We start from the raw sequence: 26288 nt of genomic DNA, 5'->3' as shown, positions 1-26288 counted from the left end.
AGGCCATTTGTTGTTCATGTCCCCATTCCAATGACCCTAAAACAGTTTCCCTTGCGGGGGCAGATGCATTGGTTGTTGTCCTCATGCAGGGGCAAACGCGTGAGCCTTGTTAGGAATGTGGGTACACTAGCCATTGGAGCATGGCGGCCCTACACTGGCAAAGTATCAGGTGGATCACTTGCAGCAACAACAGCTCATCACAAGGCGAGTGCATGTTCGGCAACATCATGGGGTAAAAGTTGCCACCACTCGCACAGATTGTGGTCAGGTCTCCTTGAGGCAGCAGCAATGGGGCCCCTCGGAGTGAAGAGGTAGCCCGAGTCGGCGAGGCGAAGCGTAGTTTCGAGGGCCAAGAGAGCATAAGCCATGGCTAGGTTTGAGTAACCCGAATCGGTGAGGTGAAGTCTGCAGGCCAGCGTGGTGAAAGGGTACCCAAGTCATCGCCAACATGAGGAGTAGACCTATCAGTGTGTTTGGTAGCACCACTGAAAAGCTACCAAGAAGACGGTTGAGCCTTGAGGTAAGATGATACATGGGGCGGGCCTCCGCGAAGCACCGCACACATTTCTTCAAGGTCCCTTCTTTCACAGATCAACGGCATAGCCATTGCACGGTTTGAGTAACCTCAACACTAGGAGTGAAGTCCAGGCAGACCAGCATGGTGAAATCGTTTCGTCCCCATAAATGGACACCAATATAGGCGAGACCCAGGTTGGCCAGGCGAGCCCTGGAAATGGCAAAAGAGTGGATGGCGTGGGACACAAACGCCCATTCACGGAAGGAGTCATTGTCGAGGACAACAATGAATTGAGTGGGGGAGCCTGTTACGATTTGACACATGCTTAGCCTTGCTTACGCTTGGTAGGCTTACGTTAGGGACATCATCATCATTTTCGCCTATAAGATTTTGGGGAGAATTGATGTTATCTTCAGGCAGACCACCAAAAGCTCAACGCACTCTTTGAGGAGGGGTGGTCGACCTCCTTGGGTGCTTAGCCTGAGCACTCCTAGACCTTCATCCCTTGCGGGGCAGCCCTGGTTAATGGCTAGCATGGGTACCAGGGTTCCCATGGGCGCACACATGCTCATGGGGACATTGTTGGACTGGCACTATGCTGTCGACACTCAAGGGAGGCTTGGCATGCGGGCCTGGCTCAAGCATGACCCTTCACCTTACCAGTCCCTTGCCCAAGCTGATTGAGCTATTTCGTTGCCCCTAGTGCACAGGTGTGTTCCGGCCCAAGCGGTTGCCTATCAACATGGCACACAGGTGCCAATCATCATCGGCATACAGGAGACCCTTCACATTGGTGCCAAGTCACCTCTTCGGCGCATAGTCGTCTTGCATTATGGTCGTCCCCCTTTAGCACGTAAGCGGCGCCTCCCATGGACCGGTTTGAGCCAGTAGAGTGCCCCGGCCATTGGACTTGAGGTCATGATCCAATGCTACTGACTTTGGTGGAGCCATCCCATCGGGCAACTCCTAGCCTCTAAGCACAAAAAGGCTTATCCTGGCCTACCTTGGCCTAGATGCCGCATGGGTTTCTTCCACTGTAGAACTACCCCCATGACAGGAGGCCATAAGGAAATAAAGATCCTCACTCGGAGGAACAATTGGAAACAAAAATAATTTCTATAAAGCTCTTTGCATTTGAATCTTCTAGTCCAGTTTTGTCATTTCAATTTCAAATAATGAAACTGGTTACATTTGGGTCACCATTCACCATTTTGCTTTCTTTAATCGTTGAGCAATAAATTAAAGATGACTTCTTACATCTATGTTAACGAAAACAAAGAAAGAACATGCCAAGTGGAAGACAATGAACAATGTCTTCTTTTGAATAATAGTTTTGACATTTTTAGAAACTTTTAGTTGCACATGTCATCACGTGATCAAATAACTAACAGTCGGTTAACTTTGGGATTCGGGAAAAGAGGGGATTCTTGAAATGTAAAATTTTTGTTTATTAAATTGCCTTAGTGATCTTGAATCGCATTGGTGGCATGGCACATTGAGATTGAAAAAATTGACTACTTTTTGAAATGTCACACAATTATCATTATAAATATATTATAATATTAAGCCAAATCACTTTAAATGCCTACTTGCATCTCTTTTTTTTTTAATTTATCAAAAAAAAAACAAGTGAAATGAAACACTTATGAATTAGGGCCCACTTGTGAAAGGAAACGCTCATATGCCAAACATCACCAAAGTAGATGCTTCCAAACTGTTATTAGATAGATAACTTAGAAACCCACCTTGTAAATCCAATCAAAAGAGTCATTATTAAGAGAGATGGGATGGGTAGGAATGGCAACGAGGTGGGTTCAGGGCGGGGATTACACCCCCATCCCCATACCCCAATTTCCAAATCATCCCCCATCTTCGTCCTCGATCCCTGTCAGAGAAAAAAAATGCTCCTCCATCCCTGACCTCGATGGGGATGGGTTCCCTATCGGAGACCCAAATCCCCGATTGGTCTTGGTTCATGAACCCTGTCAATCTGTCATTGATATTTGGGATATGAAACAATAGAGTATCAAGGAATCATTTACAAAAAAAATAATTAATGACTGATTTGTGTGTGATTTTGTTCCTTTGTGTTCTACTTAAAGAAGCTAGACTCAGGGAGATTTGTAGCAAATGCTACAGTGACATGACCACCCACAACAATCAGGGAGATGGCTGGGTTTTGCTTGACAATGGAGAAATTTTGGGACAATCATAACTAATGGAGGGTGATTTGGCCCGACCTCATAATAAGGGGACACGTGGACATGACTCGACATAGGTGCCAACTCGGCATGGCCAGCTTTCTACAAAGTGATACTCCACTACCCCGAACTAAGGGTTCGAGCTGAAATCATCCCGAGCTAAGGGCACCTCAGTACCGGGTCGCAGCACCAGTACATAATTTGATTTGAGGTGTACGAGCCTTACCTCGAGAACATCAATTCGAGGTAGAAACTAGCTCGGGTATACCGATCTGCCCTCAATATAACCCCGAAAGTCACTCCAATGGTTCCCAAATTTTGCGGGATCACGCCTCGTAACAACTAAGTATTATCTCCCTGTCCGATTCGGGCAGAAGTGATTAACCTTATCAACTGATAATGTTATCTCCAGTTAACGTGGAAATGGATTCTATCATGGCAATGATATTGGAACTACTCCGCGAAGCCCGCGATGACTCCATTATATAAAGGCCTCCCTCCAGGGGCCGAAGGTACGCGTGCAATTACTGCTTACTAGCTCTCTTGCATTATAATCACTTTCAGCTCATACATACTGACTTAAGCATCAGAGCGACCTCGTCGGGTAAGCATCCCCAGGTTCTCTACTTCTTTTTGTGCAGATTCTCCACGTCCGTTGTCTACTGGGAGCCAAGTCACCTCCAGCTAGGAACAGCCAGATTGCATCACATCAATAACCAACACAAGAAGAATTTTTTTGTAGTTCTATCTCTTTGAAATACATTAATCAATAAATCAATAATTAGGTTGCACTTACCAAAATGAAATCACCGATGGAACTTTGAAATAGATTCCTATTTTATAGGAAAAAAAACTTGCAAATATATATATATATATATATATATATATATATATAAAAGAGAGAGAGAGAGAGAGAGAGAGAGAGAGAGAGAGAGAGAGAGAGAGAGAGAGAGAGAGAGAGAGAGAGAGAGAGAGAGGGCCGTTGCCTCACCTGAAATCTGGAGCTGGTCCAACTGGAAGTACCAAAGATGAAGAAGAAGAGTATAAGAGAAGTAGGGTTTTGGTTTCAACTGCCAGGTTCTATTCTCTGTTTTGTCGAGTTTTGAGAGTCGAGAGCTTTTGAGTAATTGAGTTTTTGTTATTTGTTAATTTGTTTAATTAATTAGTTTAGGTGTAACTGTGTAAAGCATTTAGTGAACTTAATTATTTAATTACTTAATTAGTGTTTTGCTAATTTTTAATTGTTAATCAAATAATATAAACTAATATAAATATTAGGGTAAATTACAAAGACCCCCTTATACTATAGGGTCACTGACAAAGCCCCACCTATACTTTTTTTTTGCAACAAAGACCCCCTCCATTAGCATTATATTCGTTAACTTTGAAGAAGATTCTCATTTGAACATTTAAAAATTTAAATGCCCAAACTACCTTTTTTTATATTGTTCATTGTTTTCTTGATTGAAGCTCAAAAGTAACCTCAAGCACTCTCACACAGTCCCAAACCCGACCATTGCCAGGTAGTAGTGGCAAGACCTATGCGACAAGCTCAACTGCTCGGACTGTCAATCCTTCCATTTATGTAGAAAATCCTGAAGTACTACTCTATCTTGTGTATTGTAATTATAGGGAAGCCCTGGGCCCTCGTTTACTTTTACTTGTAACGAGAATTCATAAAATTTGTCTTTTTGATTGGTAATGAATTTAGTGTATAATCATTTTGTTTTTGATAAAAAATGAATCTTTATCTAGATCTCCGTTTTGTTTGTTTGCTTACTATACTGAGAGTCTTGAGAATTTGGGGTGGAAGTAATTGAGGTCATCTTGCAGGGAATGGATGCAAAAGAGGCCATAAAAGCTCATATCGTTCAAGATGAAAGCAACTCATTTTCCTCTGCCACACCATCGTATGTGTCGTTTCCAAAGTTGGAGAGTAGGGAGGTGAACCAGTCCATGGACCCTTTGACACAACAGAAGTGGCGCCACTACCACAAGGCCAACGGGGTTGCAATAGAGTGGGAAAACGGTGGCAATGGGGCGACGTTGGACGTTGAAAAAGAAATCCAGCTAATGTTTCTCTCCGCTTAACTTCATCCGTCACCATCGACAAAGGGGAGCCATCCAAATCCGCGCAACTGATGTTTGGGCGACGTTGAAAAAGAAATCCAACGGATGTTTCCACCCATAAATAGTTTGGTGGAGAGAGTGGGAAACGACATGGGGGCAACGTTGAAAAAGAAATCCAACGGCTTCCTCCACCGGCTTCAGCACATGGGCGATGGCTTAACCTGCTCTCCTTCCCTATGCCCATTATAGCAGCGGTATCGGGGTACGCCGTTGCTGCTGGGTTCATGCTCGCGCTTAGCCACGACTACGTCTTGATGAGGAAGGACAGGGGGGGTCCTCTACATGAGTGAGCTCGACATCAGGCTTACCCTTTCCGACTTCTTCATGGCGTTGTCGAGAGAAAAGATCAATCGCGATGGCTCGGAGCGACGTGGTTCTGCATGCCGCGAAGGTGAAGGCCAAGGAGGTGGTCAAAATGGGGATCATAGACTCGGCACAAGATAGAATGACGGAGACTCTGGAGACCGCACTACGCATGGGTGAGAAGTTGGTCTTGGTCGCTAGGAAGTGAGATGGAGGGGTTTATGCCAAGATACGAAAGTCGTCATTTCCGGAACTCTGTAGAGTGCTCGGGCTACGGAGGAGATTAGCAATCAAAACAAATAAAATCACTCTCGAGGACCATATATCCATTTCCTAGGTTTTAAGAGAAAAAGGGTAAAAAAAGAAAATAAAAAAAGTTTAGTGGGATATTTTGATAATTTAACACTTTTGTCATCTGACTTAACCGTCAAGGGGTCTTTGTCTAATGACTAAAGTTCAGGAAATCTTTATCACAAAAAAAAGTACAGGAAGACTTTGTCACTAACTATTGAGGATGGGAAAGTGGTAGATGCCTAGATGGAAACTACGCAACTTGATTAACTTCCAGGCTTCTACAAACCGGGCCACCGGTCCAACCGGCCGAGTCAACACATGCAAGAGAGTGAAAGAGGATGAGCAATTGAGTAACCGGAAAGGGAAAAATGAATAAAATGATTATATTAAAATTTTTACATGGTAGTGGTCTGGACGTGAAGCCCTAAAACCCCAAAGGCCCTAAAATCTCCCCCTTCTCTTTTGAACATAAAGAAGGCCGACGGTCTCTGAATAAACCATTCAAGCCCTCAACTTGCTGAACATCGCAGAGAGAGAGAGAGAGAGAGAGAGAGAGAGAGAGAGAGAGAGAGAGAAAGCCGTATTCAAGGAGTCCTTTTCTGCTTCTCCATCCGTGTTTAACATGGCAAAGGTAAACCGTCCTTGCCTATCCAAAGAACTCCTAACACCGCAAACCTTTACGTTTCACTTCATGACAGTACATCGGACCTATCAAATTCAAACCCAGTTGGAATATGACTTCAATCGCTGTTTGTCAACGGATTTTTGTCACCTGGACTTTCCTTTGTGCTTCGTTATTATTCTCTTATAACATATTCTGCGTTTTTTCTTCAACCGATTTTATCAATAATAGTGAATTTGATGCTGTCTGTGTTCTTAGAGGTTCAAAATGGGGTTAGTTTCAAAGAAGGTTAGACGAGTAGGTCGCAATGACGCTGGTTCCGAAGACGAGAGCGACCCAGAGATTGAAACGGTACTTCAATTTGTATATGGATTGGTTTTTGGCTTATCAATGTTCTTTTTTCAATTAACGGGGCTTAACAAGTTGAGGATTTTGATGCAGGAGGAGGAGGAGGAGGCCAGAGAAGAATTGGAAATGGAAGACGAAGGTGAAGATGAGGAGGTGGATGAGGAGGAGGAGGAGGAAGAGGAAGAAGATGGTGATGATGATGATAAGCAAATTGCTAGCAAAAAGGATGCCGAGATTGAGGAGCTCGAGAAAGAATACTTGGATCTTCGCCACCAGGAACAGTAAGTTTTCGAATCGCCCAGATAACTTCAATTAATCTGTGCCTGAAGCATTTAGTGTGAGGAACATGAATCTGACGTTTGAAATATTACTGGTTATAGTGGAGAATTATTATTTGTGTTTCTTTTTCTATGGTGTTGATCTCTGGTAGCTTTATGTTTCAATGTGGCTTTATAGTTTTCTTCTCCTACTTTAATTTAATACTCCCTGGCTCACGAATTGTTATTTGAAATTACGGTGATCGTTTTTTTCCTGATAGAAGACTACCAAAAACAATTTTTGACTGAAAAAATGGACAATTATTTAAGAAATAGTTGGAAGATTAAGGGGATATAGGGATTTGCAAGCATACCTGTACAGACTGAAAATACACTCAGGAAAACATTTCCTTTATTCCTTTTGTTTGTTCAACTTTTTCAAGTGTATCACTTATCTAATAAACAGTTTGATGTGGGGTTACAACAAATAAACGGTGTCGGCTTTTTCAATGAAATTGATTTGGTGCTGCTGGTTACAGATACTGCATATACATGCATGTTCATCTAGGCTTACTGAAAAAATTTTGGCACTCATTTTCTCTTTCCTAAGTGATGAATACTCCTTTAATTGTTTGCTGATAAAAAATGCCTTAATTGTTATGCTTGTAATCTTATTCCTAAGATTCTGCCCCCTTTCTTTTTTCCTTCTTCACATAGGGATCTTTTGAAGAGTTTGAAGCGTCATAAGGATGAAGATCTTCTAAAAGGTCAAGCTGTGAAGAACCAACAGGTATGGTGCATTGACCTATTTTTTTGTTTTATTTTACTTTCTCTTTCTCTGGCACCTGACCTAGTTAACCATTGATTGTAAATGCAGAACATCTTTTCTTTCTGAATTTTGTTTTTTGGACAATGGTCAATTTTGTTATATTCTTTGTTTTGGTACTTACTGAAGGGTATATATTCTGTATCTTTTTGTGATTGGTTGTATTACTTCTCTGAATCTTATTTTTTTGTTCCTTTTCTGGTGAAGGTTCTATGGGACAAATCTCTTGAGTTCAGATTTCTTCTGCAGAAAGCATTTTCAAGTTCAAATAAGCTACCGCAGGTTTTGCTTTGGTTTTGTCCCTGAGAATAAAAAAATGTAAAAACTGGCTTCTTGCTACATATCTAGTGAATGGATCACAAATTGTTTGCAGGAACCCATGAGATCTTCATTATGTGATTCTGATGAAGCAGTCAAGAAAGCATATTCAAACCTAATAACTTCATCTAACCAGGTTTTGGATTCCTTGTTGGAATTGCAGGAGGTAAATCTTCATACTCAATTATGTTGATCTGCACCTTGATGTTGACTTCCAGTAATTTAACAAGATACTGGTTTCCTCTTATGACATTACATTTTCAATCTCATTTTGGTTTCTTTACCCATTATTATGTTTATTTTGACAGGCTTTACTTGAGAAGAATCCTTCTATTTCTCAAGGCACAGATGGTATGACATAACATCCATATTATTCTCCTTTTTTTGGGTGGGGGGTATCATGAATGATGTGGCATAGCATATCCATATTATTTACGTCTCAAATTTTTGCTTCTTTCCAGGAGTTTTTTTTGAGTGCTTATATTATGTCACTATACCATTTCTTTGGTTGTTTTGGTGGGATTTTCAATATTTCAAGCTGTGTTTGGATTGTAACAGCAGAATGGATTTGAACTTCAATTCTGTGTCAATTTCATGGAAATGAATGGCCATCCTCCTGGAAGAATTCTGTAAAACGTTGGATTCAACAGTCTTTTTCTTTGTTTCTCTGGATTTGATGCCTCTGAAAGAAACCCAAATGATGGAATCTGGATTTTTACAGAATTTAAAAATCCAAATGCATCATGAGTTTTATTCAATTTATCTTTTTGAGGGGGTTCAAGAAACGTGGGGTTCTTTTTGAGAAGGTGGTGTTTTCAGCTTATGAGTTTGTATGGAAATGATATGCTATTATATTTGGATGAAGAAGTTGGATATCAGGTTACTGTCTAGTCCTAACTTCTTGAAAAAGAATTATTACACCATATGGGAAAAGTCGGAGAATTTTGTGTCTCCTACATTTTTATCCAATAACAAAACAAGGTCAGCTCATGATCTTGGTTTAAAGGTGTATTTTGTTATTTGGATCTCCTTGAGTTCTTTTTCTCTTCCCTCAAAGTAATCTCTTTCTTGTTGTAAGAGATTACAACAAAGTTACTGTCTACATTTTCTCTTCCCAGCTTGTTTTCAATTTCATGGTGAAGAAAAAAGAGTTCTAAGGATCTTGTAAGATCTTTCTTGTTCTAATATACTTTCTCTTTCCAAGGGATCAATGAATCTTCTAAGTTTACAGAAGTATCTAAGAATTTGGATGGTGAAGGTGATAAAGAGTGGTCACGGATTTATCAAGTTCATTCCAGGTATTATGTAAATGTAAACCACTTGGTGCTTGTTTTAATTCTGCCTATCTTTATATCTATACTTGTCCAAACAATGTTTTATCACTACTTTATAAGAGAACATAAAAACATATCATTCTTGAAGGCAGCCATTGATATTTATTTTGGTTGGAAACAGAAACTTTTATTAATAGATTAAATCATTAATATCAGGAAGTTACAAATTCCAAGCAATCCAATCATAGGGTTGAACCCCAAAACAATTAGTGTTACAATTCTTCCCAAAACAACTTGTTCCTATTTGCCCCTTGTTTGGCCAGAGTGTCTGCCAAACCAATAGCTGATGTTTTATATTATTGCCAAAGAGTTAACTTAATCATGTTTTATTCTAGGCAAGTTTCATTCTAATAGGCTTCTGTTCTTTGTGGATTATCTTGAATAGAGGATATTTGCTAGTGAGTTGAAAAGCTTATTTGATTTCCACAAAGTTCCTATCCTGATATTGGGTTTGGGTTCCTATCTGCTCCATTTTATTAGACAGTTGGCCCATGCCCCCATCAAATAATGCTCAAAAGCTTGTAGTTGTGTCGTAATGTTAGAAATTTTGTGGCCCAACTCTTTAAACAATTCACTTGACCTTCTCAAGGTAGAAATTCTACAAGCATACTTCTTTTTTCTTTTTCAATGTTGTGGCTTGGTTTCTGGATTTCTGCAAATACAACTTAGTTGATGGAGAACTATAAAAACCTATGAGATAAAAGATTAAAGAAGGTACATTTATATATGGATTTTTTTTAGTCTCCTCTTCAGAAACCATTTAGAAGTATAGATAACACAATTGATGCCCTTGCAGTGCAACCAATGTATTGCTGTTATCTTGGCAAATGAAGCCTTGTCCTGGATGATTATCCTTGTTAATGCACTAGTTAAGGTTTAACGTCAATATTTTTTCTGGATCTTCTCTTTGAAGGGAAGTGTTCAAGCATAACTTTGACTAGTCATTTGTTCTGATTCCATGTGTTGGTAATTTGATCTAAAAGAACATTTCTTTATATTGTATATTAGCAAATCCACTACCATCCCTAGTTTGGTATTAAGGCAGTTTGCTGTTGTTTACCTTGTAACTTTTCACCATGGTTTTGCATATGCTGGACTAAAAAATAAATATAATTGACATTTTTCCATACAATATTGTAGTTCTAAGTTCTGATACTTTGTAATAGATGATTTTTCCATAGGACCTTTTTTGTTTTGTTTTTTTAGTCCATGTAGATGTAGTTAAAAACTTTTTCTACAGTGTGGTTTGTTCTATGTTAGCATTCTGCCAATGGCATAACCTTCCTTGAGTCCCATTGAATGCTCTGTAGTGTTAGGATTGACTCTGGTTTGGATCACTAAAATTCTTTTCTTTCTTATACTCTAGTGAAAGAAGTCTTGCTACACAATCAATAATTTTTGTGCTGAAGCACTTCAAAAGTCATGCTTGTTATTGACTTTGTGTTCCTATCTTGCAGAATAGCTCCATTTAGAGACAGCTCAATAGATAAGTGGCAGAAAAAGACACAAGTGACAACTGGTGCAGCTGCTTTCAAAGGGAATTTAAAAGCTTTTAATCAGGTTTGCCTCAAATTTTTGCCTAATGTTCATTGTCTATGAAAGATATCAAGGAACCTACCCATTTTCTTTATTTCTTTTCTTTTCCTGAGAGCAGAAAATTAGTGAACAAGTTGCTGATTATATGAGGAATCCAAATAAAATGATTAAGGGCATGCAATTGCACCGATCTGCAGTTGGTGTTTTTGGGGCTGTAAGTTCACTAGTCTTTCTCTGAGAATCTCAATTTTAATGAGGAAATAAGTTCCTTAGCATCCAAATGTGATGAATATTAAGTATTATTATTATAATTCTGTTTATCTTATGTGTGTTCTAATTACCTGGCTTATAACCTTGCAGGTTCCTACTACATCAAGTGATGTTAAGGTCATTTTTTAAGCCTATTCTGCCTTGTATGCACTTCAATTAGTTTTAAGTTTTGGTTTATGTGTGAGTTTTCTTTGTCAAATGTTTGTGTTAAACCCAATTAACTTTTCTCAAAAAAAAAAAAAAAGAACAAAGAAAAAAAGGAAGCACTAGAAAAGATGAGGCATGGCCCCAAAGGTCCTCAAGCCTACATTTCAAACAGGTTTTGTTCCTTAAGGTATTTTCCTTCAATCGTTTTAACTCACAGATTCTCATGGTCAATTAAGATCTTCCATCCTAATTTTTTCCATACAAGTCATGTTAATGTTTTTTGCCTCTCTGATCCCTAGCCCTCCCTGGTTTATTGGTCTACACATGTACTTCATTTGGCCCATGCAGTTGGCTTTGTGTCGTATCAATTTCTTTTAACACAAATCTTGGGAGTTGGGGGTGGGAAGCATGCCATTTGATAAAAAAGGGATGTCACTTGTCATTGCTTTTATGAGAGTTTCCTATCCCACTTTTGATAATTGCTGGCTTTCAAACCTTACATTTTTGCTTTAATCTTGTCAATCGACTCTCTTAACCTTTTCTTACTCTGGAGCACCAGAGCTCCCATGTATTTTTCTTTTTTACTAGCAATTGGGATATTCATCTTTCTTGCAATCATCTTTGGAGCCTATTAGGGACTAGGGGGGTTTTTTCAAGAAGAATAATTTTGATTTTCTGTAGTTTATTTTTTTTTGTCCTAAAGCCAACTCATAATTTCTCAGAATATCCAAAATCTCGTTACAGTTGGAGAGGAAAGCAGTCCCATATATCTTGCAATCATTTGCAAATTGGAACATTGGGATTTTTGGGCATTCTATGGCTATTTTGATGCCAATTTGTGCTTTCTCTTCCTCTCCTTTTTTGCACAGCTTATGAGTTAAGGCTTCTACTCAAATGATGAAGATATAGGGCAATAGTGGGTCTCCCTGTCTAATCCCTTTAGAAGTGTTAAATTTGGGTCCTAACAAACCATGAAACCATTTATAATTATGCTAAAGGATGGTGTTGTGATACACTCTCTGATCCCACTTTATCCATTTTCCGCTGAATCCCCTCGTACGATGACATTCCTCTATGAAATTCCAGTCAAGTCTATTGTATGCTTTTTCCATGTCTCATCACATTTAGGCTTTGGCCCTTTTTTTTCATCGAGTTGAAAATTTCATAAGCTATCAATACGTTGCCCGTGATTTGTCTTTTTCGAGCAAATGCTCCTTGATGAGGCAAAATTATCTTGTCCACTAAGGGTCTTAATCTGCCCATCAGAATACTTACAATAATTTTATAAGTGATGTTGCATAGACCGATGGGTTTATAGTGCTTTGGGTTTTTGGGGTTTTGCACTTTAGGAATTAGGACTATGTAGGTCTGATTTATGTTTTGATCAAATAGGTCTGATTTATTTCTTTCATCATTTTACTCTTATGAAAGAAGGCGTCTACAATTTTAATTTTGCTTTCCCCAACAATTGCCTAGTATTTCTTGAAGAAATTGTGTGAAGTCCATCTGGATCCGGGGCCTTGAGATCTGAGATGTGATTAAGCGCTTCACAGATTTCAAGGTTTGTTGACTACTACTCTTAGCTCTTGTAGAAATTTACCGATTCCTTTTGTCTCTTCTGCGGTAAGGTAGCTTTTAGGACCAACGTTTTCGAACCGCTGTTGACCTGGACGGTTAGACCGTTCAGCCTGGGAATCGTCTAGGCAACCAGTTCCGTTTTACCCAAAACCTGGAATCTGGTAAAAAACCATTGAAAAAGTCAACAAACATTGACTCGGGCGGTCGAACCGTCGACCCATTCAACGGTTCTGACCGTTTTTTTACTTTTTAATTTTGCTGTCAGAACAGGCCATCCGTTTGAACCGGACGGTCGGGACGTTGACCCGGAGTTCGGTGGCCAGAACGGTTCTGTTTTCAGGTCGTTTTTTAAAACGTTGTTTAGAACTGTCAGTTATAGTGATTTCTTAAAGTTTCCTTAGCAATCCCTTTATTTGATCATGAATATCATAGAAATGAGTTATGTTCCACACGTGACAAATTAAAGAAAATTTGACATTTTTTTTCGATACTTGCCACCCCTAGAGCCAGCTATATTTTTTCTCCAAGCATCCTTAACGACTGACTTTAGGGATGGTTCATATAGCCACATAAGGGCCTAATTTCTCTAGAACGACCAAGTTTGCATACACCATTAGTGGAGCATGGTCTGACTCGATGAAGGGAGATTGTAAATTTATGCATCAGGGAAGCTTCTTTTCCAGGGTGACCAACTCATTCAGTGGTTTGCAAAGCCAATTGGGCTTGAACTTCTTTGAATCCTTAAATTCGTAACAATTGAACTTGACTTCCTTAGCTTCTTTGAAAGCACCCTTACATTCAAAGTTCTTGCCATTGCTTGCTTCTCTTTCCTGCTCCCAACGGCGTTAGAAGAAAGACAGTCCCAAAAGAACAAGAAAACTGGTTAAAAGAAGGGTAAAAACAAAGGAGATAGCAGCAAGAAGAAGAAGAAGAAGGCAAAGGAGCCGACTTGACCGGCGCCAACTTGATCTGTTTGAACAAGGAAAAGGAGCCGGTCCAAGGAAGAACTGGATCTAGACCGGATAAAACCAAACCGAGTGCGTGTGACTCTTTTAAAAGTCACGTGAGGTCGCAGTGGCTTAAAAATGGGCCAGAGCCAAAGCCCATTCGAAAAGTCTTGGGTGCGATTAAAGGCCTATTTGGGTCAGCGGGCCCGATCCAGTGGTTTAAGAAGGCGCATGAGCCTTTAGTAACTCACGTGACTGGGGACACGACTAAGATAGACGATGCTAATGGTCTATCATCGTCCCCCGTCGCGAGACAAAGGGGGGAATGCACGCAACACCAAAAAACATTGAAGTTGCTCGATTTGCAGTGGGTTTCCCGACGAAGGCTGAAGGAGTTTAGCCCCCTGTGGTGCTCCTCAGAGAAGCCGAAGCCAAGTTACGTTAAGGGAAGACCTGAAGAGAAGGAAGATAAGGATGAAGGCTGGGCGGAGTGCAGTGAAGGTGATGAAGACTCAGAGGACTGTTCGGTTGATGGTACTAGCTTGGGCAATGTAAACGACAAAGGCAGTTGCGCTGGAGGTGACGTGGATGGGTGGAATGTTGTAAGTTTATTTCAAGGTGACGAAGGCAAGCGGTACAACTCGTTCCCAAGACCACAGAGTGTGCTAGGAGGATCAGAAGGGGCAGACCGGGAGAACCGAAAGTAGGGCGGGAACACACCATCAAGGGGTGAACCGGGGGTAGAGTGGAAAGATCACCAGGGTGACCAAAGGACAGAAGTACTTCCCGACCAACTCAGGGAGAAATTTTTACCAACCTCTGTAACAAGAGAGGGAGGCAGGGAGCAGTCCTTTTCCAGTTTGTCCATCAATCCCGGGTAACCAAGTGATTTCGGTTTGTGCTACTAATGTGTCTCCAGTGTCTTTGGTTCCAAATTCCGTTCTTGCTCCATGTTCTATAGCCCATGATTATGTAGCCGAGCCAACAGGTGGGCTCTCCGAGGAGGGAGAGATTGGAAGGAAGGAAGGTGGGAAGGTGCCAGAAGGAAGGTTTAGGAGTGAAAAAGTATGGGAAATTATTGAAAGAGTGCTTAAGGAAGTGGAAGGAGAGCTGATCTGGAGTGGGGAAGGGGAGGTGGGAAGAGGGGAGGGGTTAGTGGAGAGGAGGGAAAGGAATGAGGGTAGAGATGGAGAGGACTACGAGGAGAGAGCAGGGTTGGAGGGAGGTAATAGGAAATGGAGGGTGGATGGAGAAGAAAGAGTAGAGGTGGGACCAGAGGAGAGGAAGAAGGGGCAGATGGATAGAGATGGAGGGGATCCTGTAGGAAGGATAGGGCTGGTGGACTTGATGAGAGAAGACTTGATAGCAGAATTTGTAGGGAAGCTAGGTTGTAGATTGAAAGATCTGAATGTGCTGAAAGAAAACTTATAGAAGAGGAAGGAGAAGATCAGAATAAAGAAGAGGAGATTGAGTGAAGTAGAGAGATTGAAGAGAGATGTAGAAGGTGATAAGAGGCTCGGGGTAAAGGGAGACAGGAGGAAAGGGGAAAGTAGTGGTAAGTGGCAAGGGGTTCACCAAGAAGCGGAATGAAGATTCTTAGTTGGAATGTGAGGGGAATTGGGAGTGCAAGGAAGAGGGCGGCAATAAAAGAGGTAATAAGATGGTGTGACCCAGACATTGTGCTGCTACAAGAGTCTAAGAGAATGCAGTTTAATGATAAATGGGCAAGGAGTGTATGGAAAGCCATGGGATTTATTTGGGTGGCTGCCCCCTCGTGGGGTGCTTCCGGGGGGATTGTAACAATGTGGAAGAAGGATGTGGTGGAAGGTCTGGAGGAGTTGATCGGAAAGTACTCAGTGTTTCTGAAGTTTAAGCAGCAAGAGGATGACTATACATGGGTGGTCACAAATGTTTACGGACCGAATGACTATAGAGAGAGAGAGGAGTTGTGGGAGGAACTGGCTGATGTTAGAGGGTTGTGGGATGGGCTGTGGTGCATGGGTGGGGATTTCAATGTGTTCAGATTCTCGGAGGAGTCCAATAAGGTTAACCAGAAGGTGACAAAAAGCATGAGGAAGTTTAATAGTTTTGTGGATGCCTTTGAGCTTAAAGAGATTCCCCTAGCCCATAAGACGTTTACATGGTCAAACTTTCAATCTAGACCCATTTGCTCTAAACTGGATAGATTCCTGTTCTCTTTGGATTGGGAAGAACATTGGGGAACCTTGGCTTCTAGCGCTCTCCCAAGGGTGACCTCAGATCACTGGCCCATAGTATTATGTAAGGAGGAAAGGTGTGGAGGTCCTACCCCCTTTAGATTTGAAAATATGTGGTTACGTCATCCAGGGTTTACTAACAAAGTGAGGGAATGGTGGCATGACTGTAACCCACTGGTGGATTGGGAGGGGATGAGATTTCATAAGAAACTACAATTCTTGAAAGCAAGAATCAAGGAGTGGAACTTGATGGAATTTGGGAGGATAGAAGAAAGAAAGGGAGATTTGATGGATAAGATTGAAAGCCTTGACTCTAAAGAAGAAAGGGGAGAATTTGGAGAGAAAGACAATGATCTCAGGAGAGATTTGAGAAGATAGCTAGAGGATTGTCTGCACAAGGAGGAAATTAGTTAGAGGCAAAAATCTCGATGTAAGTGGTTGCAAGAGGGAGACAGAAACACTAGGTATTTCCATTCTCTAGTAGATGGCAGGAGAAGGAAAAACTTTATCTCCAAATTGGTAGTAGATGGAGTCGAGTTAGTACAACAAGAGGAGATTGCCAGGGCCTGTGTGGAGTACTTCAAATCTATTCTAAGAAGGCTTGTAAGTAGAAGGGTGTGGGTAGAAGGTTTGGACTGGCCAGATGTAGGGGTGGAGAACAGGAGAAGGCTGGAAAGAAGCTTTACTCTAGAAGAGATCAAGGAGGCTGTGTTTTCTATGGATAGAACAAAATCTCTAGGGCCGGATGGGTTCATAATGGCTTTTTATCAGGATTGTTTTGATATCGTGAAAGTTGATCTCTTGCGGGTGTTTGAGGAGTTTTTCAGGAGAGGAATTGTCAATCCGGGTGTGAACTCTACATTAGCTTTAATTCCAAAAAAGAAAGATGCATCCCACCCGAAGGATTTTAGGCCAATTAGCCTGGTTAATAGCTTGTATAAGATCATTGCAAAAGTGTTGTCTATGAGGTTGAAAAAGGTATTGTCCGATATCATTGCACACTATCAAGGAGCTTTTGTGAGTGGGAGACAAATTACTGATAAGATTTTAATTACTAAAGAGAGTGTGGAGAACTTTAAGAGGGATAAGAAGAAGGGAGTGGTTTGTAAGTTGGACTTGAAAAAGGCTGATGACTTGGTGGACTGGGATTTCTTGAGGAGAGTTTTGACTAAATTTGGGTTTGGGGCTAGATGGTGCAAGCGGATCATGGGTTGTGTCTGGAGCTGTCACTATTCAGTACTAGTGAATGGGACAGTGGTAGATTTCTTTCCAGCCAGTAGGGGTATAGGACAAGGAGACCCCCTGTCTCCTTTCTTGTTCATTCTAATTGAAGAGGTTCTAGGGAAACTGATCCACAGAGCAGATGATAGGGGGCTCATTAGAGGCTGGAGAGTTGGGAGGGTGGAAACCCCCCTCACTCACAGTTTGCTGATGACACGATTCTATTTTGTGAAGGCGGCAATGTGAATTTGATCAGTGGTGTGTTCTATGTAAAGCGGATGGGGAGACTGGTTTTCACCTACTGGTGTCTTGCCACTTTGCGAGGTCAATTTGGGATTGGGCTTCCCCCTTATTTGGATGCAGTTGGAATCCCCCATCAGACTTGTAGGGCCTTTTCTCCCCCACCTTTTTCAGGTGGCAGATAAAAAGGGGAAGGATAATATGGAGAGGACTAAGGGCTGCAGTATGTTGGACATTGTGGAGGAAGGAAATTCCAGGATATTCTCAGAAACCCAAAGTGGAGCAACAGATCTGAAGGCTATTATACATATTAGGGCGGTACAGTGGCTGAAATATTTGGAACTATTCATAGATTACACTGTGGATGACATGTTGAGGAAGTGGGGTGAAATTTCAAATTACACACAGACCAAGTCAGTAATGAAAGTGGTTTGGACTCCTCCACCTAGAGGTTTCTTGAAATTAAACTTTCATGGATGTAGTAGGGGAAATCCGGGGCAATCGGGGATTGGTGTTTTTGGGGACGAAATTGGGGTCATCTCTGCCATGTTCTCAGGCCCAATTGGAGTGGGTGACTCTCTTAGAGCTGAGATCCTTGCAGTTTTGAAGGAGTCCGGAAAGCTAAGGAGTTGAAAATCAAGAAACTCATAATTGAAGGGGATTCAGAGGTGGTGATAGGATGGCTGACTAAAGATCAAAATGGTTTATGGAAGTATAACAATGAGAGGAGGGAATTCATGTGGCTGGCGCGGGAGATGGAAGTTAAGACGTGTTGGGTTAAACGATCGGCTAATTCTCTACCTGACGATTTAGCTAACCAAGGGGCAGAAAGGGATTCACTGTTTTGGGCTAAGATGTAACTTTAGTGTATTCTTTTCTCTCTTTCTTTTATGAGGCTCTTAGTGACTCTTGGAAGATAAGTGTTTGTCTTCCTCTTGTAAATTTTCTACTGATGATTAATGAAAGTGTTGTTGAAAAAAAAAAAGAAGAAGAAGAACAAGAAGAGTTCAGTTGTGAGAAGGGTGAGGAGAAGAGTTGTTCGTACTATACCTCCTTCCCCTAATCCTTTCATTAAAAAATTAATCACTAATTTTCAGAAATTACAAGCAAGCCCATTGGGCAACCGGCTAATTAAACAAAAATAAAACTGATGTTAACATGCCCATAAGAGAAGGCCCATTAACAAAACAAAACAGAAGAATAAATAAGAAATAACAACTGTGGGCTATGGGCCATTTGGCCCATCTTCTCTGTACTCCCCCTCAAGCTGAGCATAGATGTTAATCATGCCCACCTTGCCTGTATCATGTTATAGCTTGGCCTTGGAGACTCCTTTGGTAAGAATGTCAATTAATTGTTCTTCAGATGCAATGAAAGGTTGACAATCTTCTCCTGAAGCCACTCTTTCTCTGATGAAATGCATGTCAACTTCGATGTGTTTAGTTCTATTGTATTGTATTATGTTGTAGCTTGGCCTTGGAGACTCCTTTGGTAAGAATGTCAACTAACTGTTCTTCAGATGCAATGAAAGGTAGACAAACTTCTTCAGAAGCCACTCTTTCTTTGTTGAAATGCATGTCAACTTCAATGTTTTTAGTTCTATCGTGTTGCACAGGATTATGGACAATGTTAATGGTAGCCTGATTGTCACAATAAAACATTAGTGGTCCGTCATACTCAACCCCTAATTCCTCCATTAGGGATCAAAGCCAAAGTAACTCAGAAACTCCATGAGCCATTAGCTCTGTACTCTATCTCAGCTGAAGATCTAGCAACCACAAATTGTTTCTTCCTTCTCCAAGAAACAATATTGCTTGCTACCATACTATAGTATTTCAAAGTTGACCTATAATCAATGTTGTTTGCCCAGTCAACATTTGTATAGGCCTCTAGTTTCATATGATCATGTTTAGCAAAAAGAATACCCTTCTTCACAGTGCTCTTCAAATAACATAAAATCCTCTTTGTTGCTGCCCTATGTGTATCTTTGGGAGCATGCATGAATTGGCTAGTGCAGATAACAACATATGCAATGTCAGGGCGAGTCGTACAAAAATATAGCAGTTTCCCTAATAACCTTTGAAACACTCCCTTATCCTCCAACAATTTTCCATCAGAGGCAGAAAGCTTGTGACTCGTATCAATTGGTGTAGCCATTAGTCTTGCACCCATTTTACTTGTTTCAATGAGCAAGTCTAGCGCATACTTGCGTTGAGAAATAAAGATTCCATATTTAAACTGAGCCACTTCAATACCTAGGAAATACCTCAATTTCCCCAGGTCTTTGATCTCAAGCTTTGTGTGAAGGAAGGATTTAAGGTTACCAATTCCTGTTAATTTAGTGCCAGTCACTACAATGTCATCCACATAGACTATAAGATATATTACCGATGAACCTCTCTTATTCACAAAGAGGGTATGTTTAGACTGAGTTTGTGTGTAACCAAATTTAAGAAGACCAGTCCTAAACCTTTCAAGCTAGGTTCTAGGTGACTGTTTGAGTCTATAGAGAGATTTCTTCAACTTGCACACCTTACCCTCCATGTTTGTGCCATACATCCTTGGTGGGAGAGACATATAAACCTCCTCTTGTAATTCTCCATTCAAGAAGGCATTTTTCACATCTAGCTGATAGAGGGGCTAGTCTGAATGATAGAGGTCATCTTCGCAACAAGGGCAAAAGTCTCTAGGTAGTCAATCCCATAAGTCTTTGTGTAGCCTTTTGCAACCAATTAAGCTTTGTATCTCTCAATAGAGCCATCAACATTATATTTGATGGTGTACACCCATTTACAACCCACTGGCTCCTTCCCTTTAGGTAAATTAACCACTTCCCATGTGTCATTTTTGTGCAGAGTCTCTATCTCGGTTCTCATAGCATCCCTTCATTTTGGAATAGAGAGAGCTTCTGATACAGACCTGGGTATAGGGTTAGAAGCAACAGAGGAAAGAAATGAATAATATGTAGGAGAAAGAAGGGCATAGGAAAGATGTTTAGAAATGCAGTGTGCAATACACTTTCGTTTATCTTTCCTTATGGCAATAGGGACATCAAGGTCTGGGAAGGGAGGCTGCAAGGGTGTGACCTCAGTACCTGTTGTCTCTTTAGCAACTAGAAGTGTAGGAGACTCATGTGGTGTAGAGGAAACAAACTGCTCTCTCATGGTCTTTTGCCATTGGTACCACCTGTGAGTAGATAGAGGACGGGGAGGCAATGGAGGAGGAACATGAATAGTGAAGGGATTCGGAGATAATTGTTCCCTTTTGGACTCTAACATAAGAAAACTCAAATCAAGAAGACTCAATAGGAACATGAAGGGGGAGTGCAAACAATTGTGACCAATACTCCCCCTGAGAACGATGCTCCCCCTGAGATGAATCATAGAAAGGAGTGGACTCAGCAAAAGTGACATCCATTGAGACATAATGAGTCCCACTACTAGGATCAAAATAGCAATAACCCTTTTGTGTGGAGGCATAACCAAGAAAAATGCACTTATGGACCTTTGGTTCAAATTTATGTCTCTGGGTACTAGAAATGCATATATAACAGGTGCAACCAAAGACACGAAGGGGAAGAGAAAAAAATTCCTTATCTGGATAAAGAAGATTAAAAGGAGACTTAAAGCCCAAAACTTTGAATGGCATACGATTGATTAGGTATGTTGCAGTGAGAACAACATCCCCTTAGAACTTTGTAGGAACATGTGAGGCAAACAAAATGCTTCTTGCAACTTCAACTATGTGACAATTCTTCCTTTCAACTACTCCATTTTGTTTCGGAGTATGAACACAAGAGCTTTGGTGGATGACCCCAAAGTCAATGAGATAAGAGTTGGTTTTTCCCAAAGTATTCTTTTTCATTATCAGACCTAAATATCTTGATTCTTGTATCAAATTGGGTTAAGAACAAATTCATGAAATTGCCTTACAAGCTTGGGAACTTCGTTACGAGATCTCATAAAAAATAACCAAGCATATCGAGAAAAATCATCAATGAACAAGATAAAATATCGATAATCACCCATAAAAGGCAAGTGGCATGGCCCCCACACATTAGAGTGCACAATATGAAAAGGAAAAGTGGATCTCTTATTACTTAAAGGATAAGTGCTTTTTCAATGTTTTGATTACTCACATGACTCACAGTAAAGACTAGACAAGTTAATTCCCTTAAACAATTTTGGGAATAAATGAATCAATGCAGAAAAAGGATAAATGACCCAAACAAAGATGATATAACATGACATGACTAAAAGACTTTGAAGAAGTAGACCCAAAAGCAACTTTTTCAGGCTGTCATTTGCTTTATCTAGGAGTATTTAGCAAATATGTTCTATTCGCCTCATGGCCACTCCCAATCACTTTTTGAGACTTCAAGTCTTGAAAAACACAATAAGGGAAGAATGTTACATCGCAGTTTAAGGATTTAGTTAGGCTACTCACTAACATCAAATTAGTATGCAGTTTAGGGACATGAAGGATTGAAGTAAGGGAAAAGGGAGTCTGTGGCCTTGATGACTCCCTTGCCAGAGATAGGAGCAAGAGAGCCATCAGCTAGGGTAATCTTATCACGGCCAAAAAGTAAGTCATAAGAGCTAAATATAGTAGAAATGCAGGTCATATGATCAGAAGCACCTGAATCAATAATCCAAGGGATCCTACGATTACTTGAGATGGCTGCATGGTTGGCAGTAGCATGTATACATGAATGAGCAAATGCAGACGTAGTTGGATTGCCTAAAGAGTTGGAAGAGGTGGCTGCACTTTCAAGGAGGTTGATCATCCTCCCACATTTCTCATACTCTGCCTTCATAACAGCTAACTACTCACTAGCAGTTTTCTCATTTGTGGCACTTCTATCATTATCGAACACTGTGGCTGCATTGGCACTCCCGGTCTTCCCAATTTTGACCTTTTGAAAATGGGGTGGAATAAGGTCTGGATGTAGCTTCCAACATTTATCCTTTGTATGTTTCATATAACCTCCTTCCCTGTACCACCTATAGTCATCTTAGGTTTTAAACCCCATATTAGCAAAATGGTCAACTGGAATAGTCCCTTGAACTCGAACCTCTTCCTGCTCTCCTCACTAAGACAAAGATACATTGTCTTCAGCTAGGATATTCTGTATGGTAATATCAAATTCTGGATTCAACCTTGTCAAGAATTCAAAAATCCTTTTCCTCTCAACTAATTTTCTCTCTGTCTTTGCATCATTTGTACTTTCCCAGACAATTGTTTCTATGAGATCCATCTCTTGCCACAAGGATTTTAGCATTGAGAAGTAGACTGCTAAAGGTTTCTCCCCCTGCCTTAGATTGTTCACATCACTTCTTAACTTATATGATCTAGCCACATTCAGTTTTTGTGAATAGGTTTCTACAACACTATCCCATATTTCATTGGCAGAATTCATCCACAAATAGTGTTGACCAATTTGTGGATGCATCGAATTCACTAACTACCCAATAATAGTGTAATTCTCTTGCAACCATTTCTCATAAGACGGGTCATCTTCCTTTGGTGCTTTCTTGCTCCCGGAAACGTGTATCTTTACTGATTGTGACCATACTAGATAGTTAGTCCCATCAAGCTTGATTGTGGTCACAACCAATAAAGAGTCTATAGGTGCTTCCGGGACATGTTCGGACTCTAAGCCCATCTTATTTTCAACTCTAGAAGCATCCATCTTCCTCAAACAACTCCTAAAACAGTTTCAGATGGCAAATAAAGAAGACAGGAAATAACAAACACCAAGTACCAACCTTCGTAGATCCCTAACAGTCAATTGTGTCTCACTCGGAACTCGAGAGAAATAGAAAAAGGGCAGCCACTCCCTGTAGGCTTCACATAACTGTGCAAAGCTTGGATTGATCTCCAAGGTGAAGCTTCCTGTGGGACCCACAATCAAAATTCTCTAGTTGATTAGGGTTTTTGGGCAAAAAACCAAAAACTATTAAAAAGATGAGAAGGATATCTTCCTTTTTCTCCAAGAAACCACTACCAACTGGGTTGAATATCTTCTTCAATCAATCATTTGATTCAGCTCTTCATACACACTGTGTATGGGAAAAAAAGAAAAAAAAAGGGGAAAGAAAAAAAGGGACCTGCTCTGATACCAAGAAGAAAAACAGTCCCAAAAGAATAAGAAAATTGATCAAAGGAAGGGGAAAAACAAAGGAGATAGCAGCAGCAAGAAGAAGAAGAGAGAAGAAGAAGAGTTCAGTTGTGAGAAGGGTGAGAAGAGTTGTTCGTGCTATCCCTCCTTCCCCTAATCCTTTCATTAAAAAATTAATCACTAATTTTCAGAAATTACAAGTAAGCCCTTAATTGGGCAGCCAGCTAATTAAACAAAATAAAACTGATATTAACAGGCCCATTAACAAAACAGAACAGAAGAATAAAGAAGAAATAACAACTGTGGGCTATGGGCCATATGACTCATCTTCTCTACAGCATTGAAAGTTGGTTCACAAGATCCTAGTCAGAACTGTTCCTATATCTCTCCTTCAGATTTTTTCCCCAAAACTCTCTCCTTTCAACTTGGATGAACACCTGCAAGTTCATATTCTATCTCCTTTTCAGTGCTCCTACCTTCTTATCTCTTTTAGTCATAAAAGGTATTCCTTAGTGCTGTTATCTCTTCAGGAAGGAGACAGTTCCTTTTTTGGATGATTTCCACTGTTATGTTTTCCTCTGTTTCTGAGATTAGGTTAAGGGAATCTCCATATCCTGTCAGCATGGAATCACCCAGCTTAGTCCTTGTTAATCTCCATATCCTGTTCACAGTTCCTTTTTGGCCCTATGCTGATTCATACAAGTTCTTAGCATAGTCCTCGTTAATCTCTTCCTTGCTGGTACGATTAAAAGCTTTGCTAATTCAGGGAAGGCATTGAAGATAAAAACCCACTTCTGTTGTTATTTTGCTAATCAAGCAAAGTGAACATTTTCTCATCTTTGTTTTGGAAATGATGATATTTATTTTCTCCTTTTAACTGTGTTCAGGATGCAAATGTTGACGGAGATCCTGAGCTTCTGGATGATTCTGAATTTTACCAGCAACTTCTGAAGGAATTCTTCGAGTCATTTGACCCAAATTCATCTGGTAAGTTTTCTTCAGTTCCCTTTGGGTTTCTGATTGAACCTTTTCTGCATGTCCATGGCCTCAAAATCCTTGTGTGCACTTTGGGCATGCCTTTTGATGTTTATTTTCTATCTTTTCACATAGGGTTAATCAAATACATACTGATGGATGAATTTCATTTTTTGGATAATTTGCATATCTAGCTTATCATAGAAGGGATGAGATTTTTGGATTGTATTATCCTATTAAGGACTTTGGGCTATGGGTGCAAACTTGCGTACCCCAATTTTAGAAATAATCAACCCATCCTCCCTTTAACAGGGGAAAAAAATTCAGGCCTTCCCAGGTTGCACCCTAATTTAGACAGGCGAGGTCTGGTATCGTAGGTTGACATCCCCCCTCCCTCAAAAGTTCCCACTTAGTGCAAATGTTTGCCAAGAAAAACCTCACAATATAGACGGAAAGAAATGAGGTAAAATCTGTGAGTAGAGGCTACACTGGTTCCCAGAAAGAATTGATGCCTACCAGTGGATGTTAAATCCCATGGTATCATGTCATTGTGATGAGTTTCTACCCGGTAGTCCTCTGCTGCATGGAAGAAAGAAGCCAATCCTCAATACATCCAAACAATCCCTGACACTTTTAGCTTAAGGACACCTTTTGTCACACTTAAGAAGGATGCCACCACGACCATTTATAATGTATTTTTTTCATAAATGAAGAGAGTTTTATTATCAAAAAGATCAAGTGGTGAAAGCAATACAGGTTACCCTTGGAGAGGCACAGGATGTTTACCTCTCCTGAAAATTGAGAATTACATCAAAACAAAAACAAGAGATTACAGAGCCGCCCAAAGTAATTGTTCCCTTTGAGGTCCCTTGCTAGCTAAACAATCAGCTAGGCTACCCTTGAGACTACTTGCTTAGCTAAATGACCATTTATAAAATTTTCTCTTCTTTATCAGTATCAGACTGGCTGAATCTGACTCTCTTTCCAATCAAATGGTTTTAGATTAAGGAGGGCAGTGCCACCATGACCCATAATAAAATTGTTTTTCGTTTTAATAACATCCATTGCAAACTTGTTCAAGTCTGACTGTCTTCCTAAATTTACACTTGAATTAAAGAAGGTGAAGACACTTGGACTTGTCTTCCTAAATTTTGGAAGCTATTTTGTAATTTCCTGGAGTGGCAAGTAGCTTGCTATATTTCAAGCTTCTTTCCCCCAGAATGGTCTAATTGGCACCCAGAGTTGATAAAAATTGGCAAAATGTAATTGTCATGGTTTGGTGTATTAAGTTGTTATTTTGATATACTTAATTATATATTGACTTGTCTACAGAGACTGTTTTCTATGCGTTAAAGAGGATGCAAACTAAGAAACGGAAGATTGTTGATCGGCGTGCTTCAAAAAGCCGCAAGATCAGGTTTGCACTGTATTTTGTTTTGTGCTGTGCAGTCAGCATGGCAGAGTCCCCTTTCCCCCCTTGTTAGTGGGCCATCATGATTTGTCATCTGTTTCATCATTGAATATTTGAATTGTTATGCAGGTACCATGTACATGAAAAGATAGTCAATTTCATGGCTCCAGAGCCTATGAACCTTCCTCCAATGGCCCCCAAATTATTTGAGAATTTGTTTGGCCTGAAAAATAAAAAAACTGCCTCCGTGTCTTAGTATATTCAACTCAAGCAGGAAGATGTAAAGAAAACTTGATGAGCTGATAAGTTTTGTAATGTTATTTAAATATTTTCCCAAGTTCCTCTTTTATGCCTGATATTTGTCCTTGCTATCACTTCACTCTACGAGAATTACCTATAAAAAAAATCTCTACGAGAATGAATTTATTTATTGTTTTCAGGGCAAATGACACAACAGAGGGGAGGAGGTATATATA

At 40.4% G+C, this 26288-nt stretch overlaps 1 protein-coding gene and 1 pseudogene across 2 annotated transcripts; both read left to right on the top strand.

The window, feature by feature from the left end:
• The first annotated feature begins 4938 nt into the window (after positions 1-4938).
• On the top strand, positions 4939-5613 carry LOC148848322 (enoyl-CoA delta isomerase 2, peroxisomal pseudogene; annotated as a pseudogene).
• A 233-nt stretch (positions 5614-5846) lies between these two features.
• LOC148848321 (rRNA processing protein-like protein) lies at positions 5847-26149 on the top strand. 2 transcript variants are annotated; one of them, XM_088950371.1, is made up of 14 exons: positions 5847-6076; positions 6326-6418; positions 6509-6696; positions 7390-7462; positions 7706-7780; positions 7872-7982; positions 8125-8167; positions 9021-9114; positions 10608-10710; positions 10805-10900; positions 11047-11073; positions 24314-24413; positions 25734-25818; positions 25942-26149. In XM_088950371.1, the coding sequence occupies exons 1-14, from the start codon at positions 6068-6070 to the stop codon at positions 26066-26068; spliced, it is 1224 nt and encodes a 407-aa protein (XP_088806497.1). In that variant the 5' UTR covers positions 5847-6067; the 3' UTR covers positions 26069-26149. The 2 variants fall into 2 exon arrangements, with proteins under 2 accessions (XP_088806497.1, XP_088806498.1); XM_088950372.1 differs by lacking the exon at positions 11047-11073 and having other exon boundaries at positions 5864-6076.
• Positions 26150-26288: the final 139 nt, after the last annotated feature.

This window comes from Nelumbo lutea, chromosome 6 (genome assembly GCF_056320005.1).
Source record: "Nelumbo lutea isolate HS-2025 chromosome 6, American lotus-T2T, whole genome shotgun sequence".
In the NCBI taxonomy this organism is placed as follows: domain Eukaryota; kingdom Viridiplantae; phylum Streptophyta; class Magnoliopsida; order Proteales; family Nelumbonaceae; genus Nelumbo; species Nelumbo lutea.
The sequence above is the reverse complement of the archived record's forward strand: the minus strand, read 5'-3'. Positions and strand labels throughout refer to the sequence as shown.

Coding starts and splice junctions, on each gene's coding strand:
- LOC148848321 (XM_088950371.1), top strand. Junction 7,781..7,871: donor GTTCAAATAAGCTACCGCAG/GTTTTGCTTTGG, acceptor AATTGTTTGCAG/GAACCCATGAGATCTTCATT. Junction 11,074..24,313: donor CTACATCAAGTGATGTTAAG/GTCATTTTTTAA, acceptor AACTGTGTTCAG/GATGCAAATGTTGACGGAGA.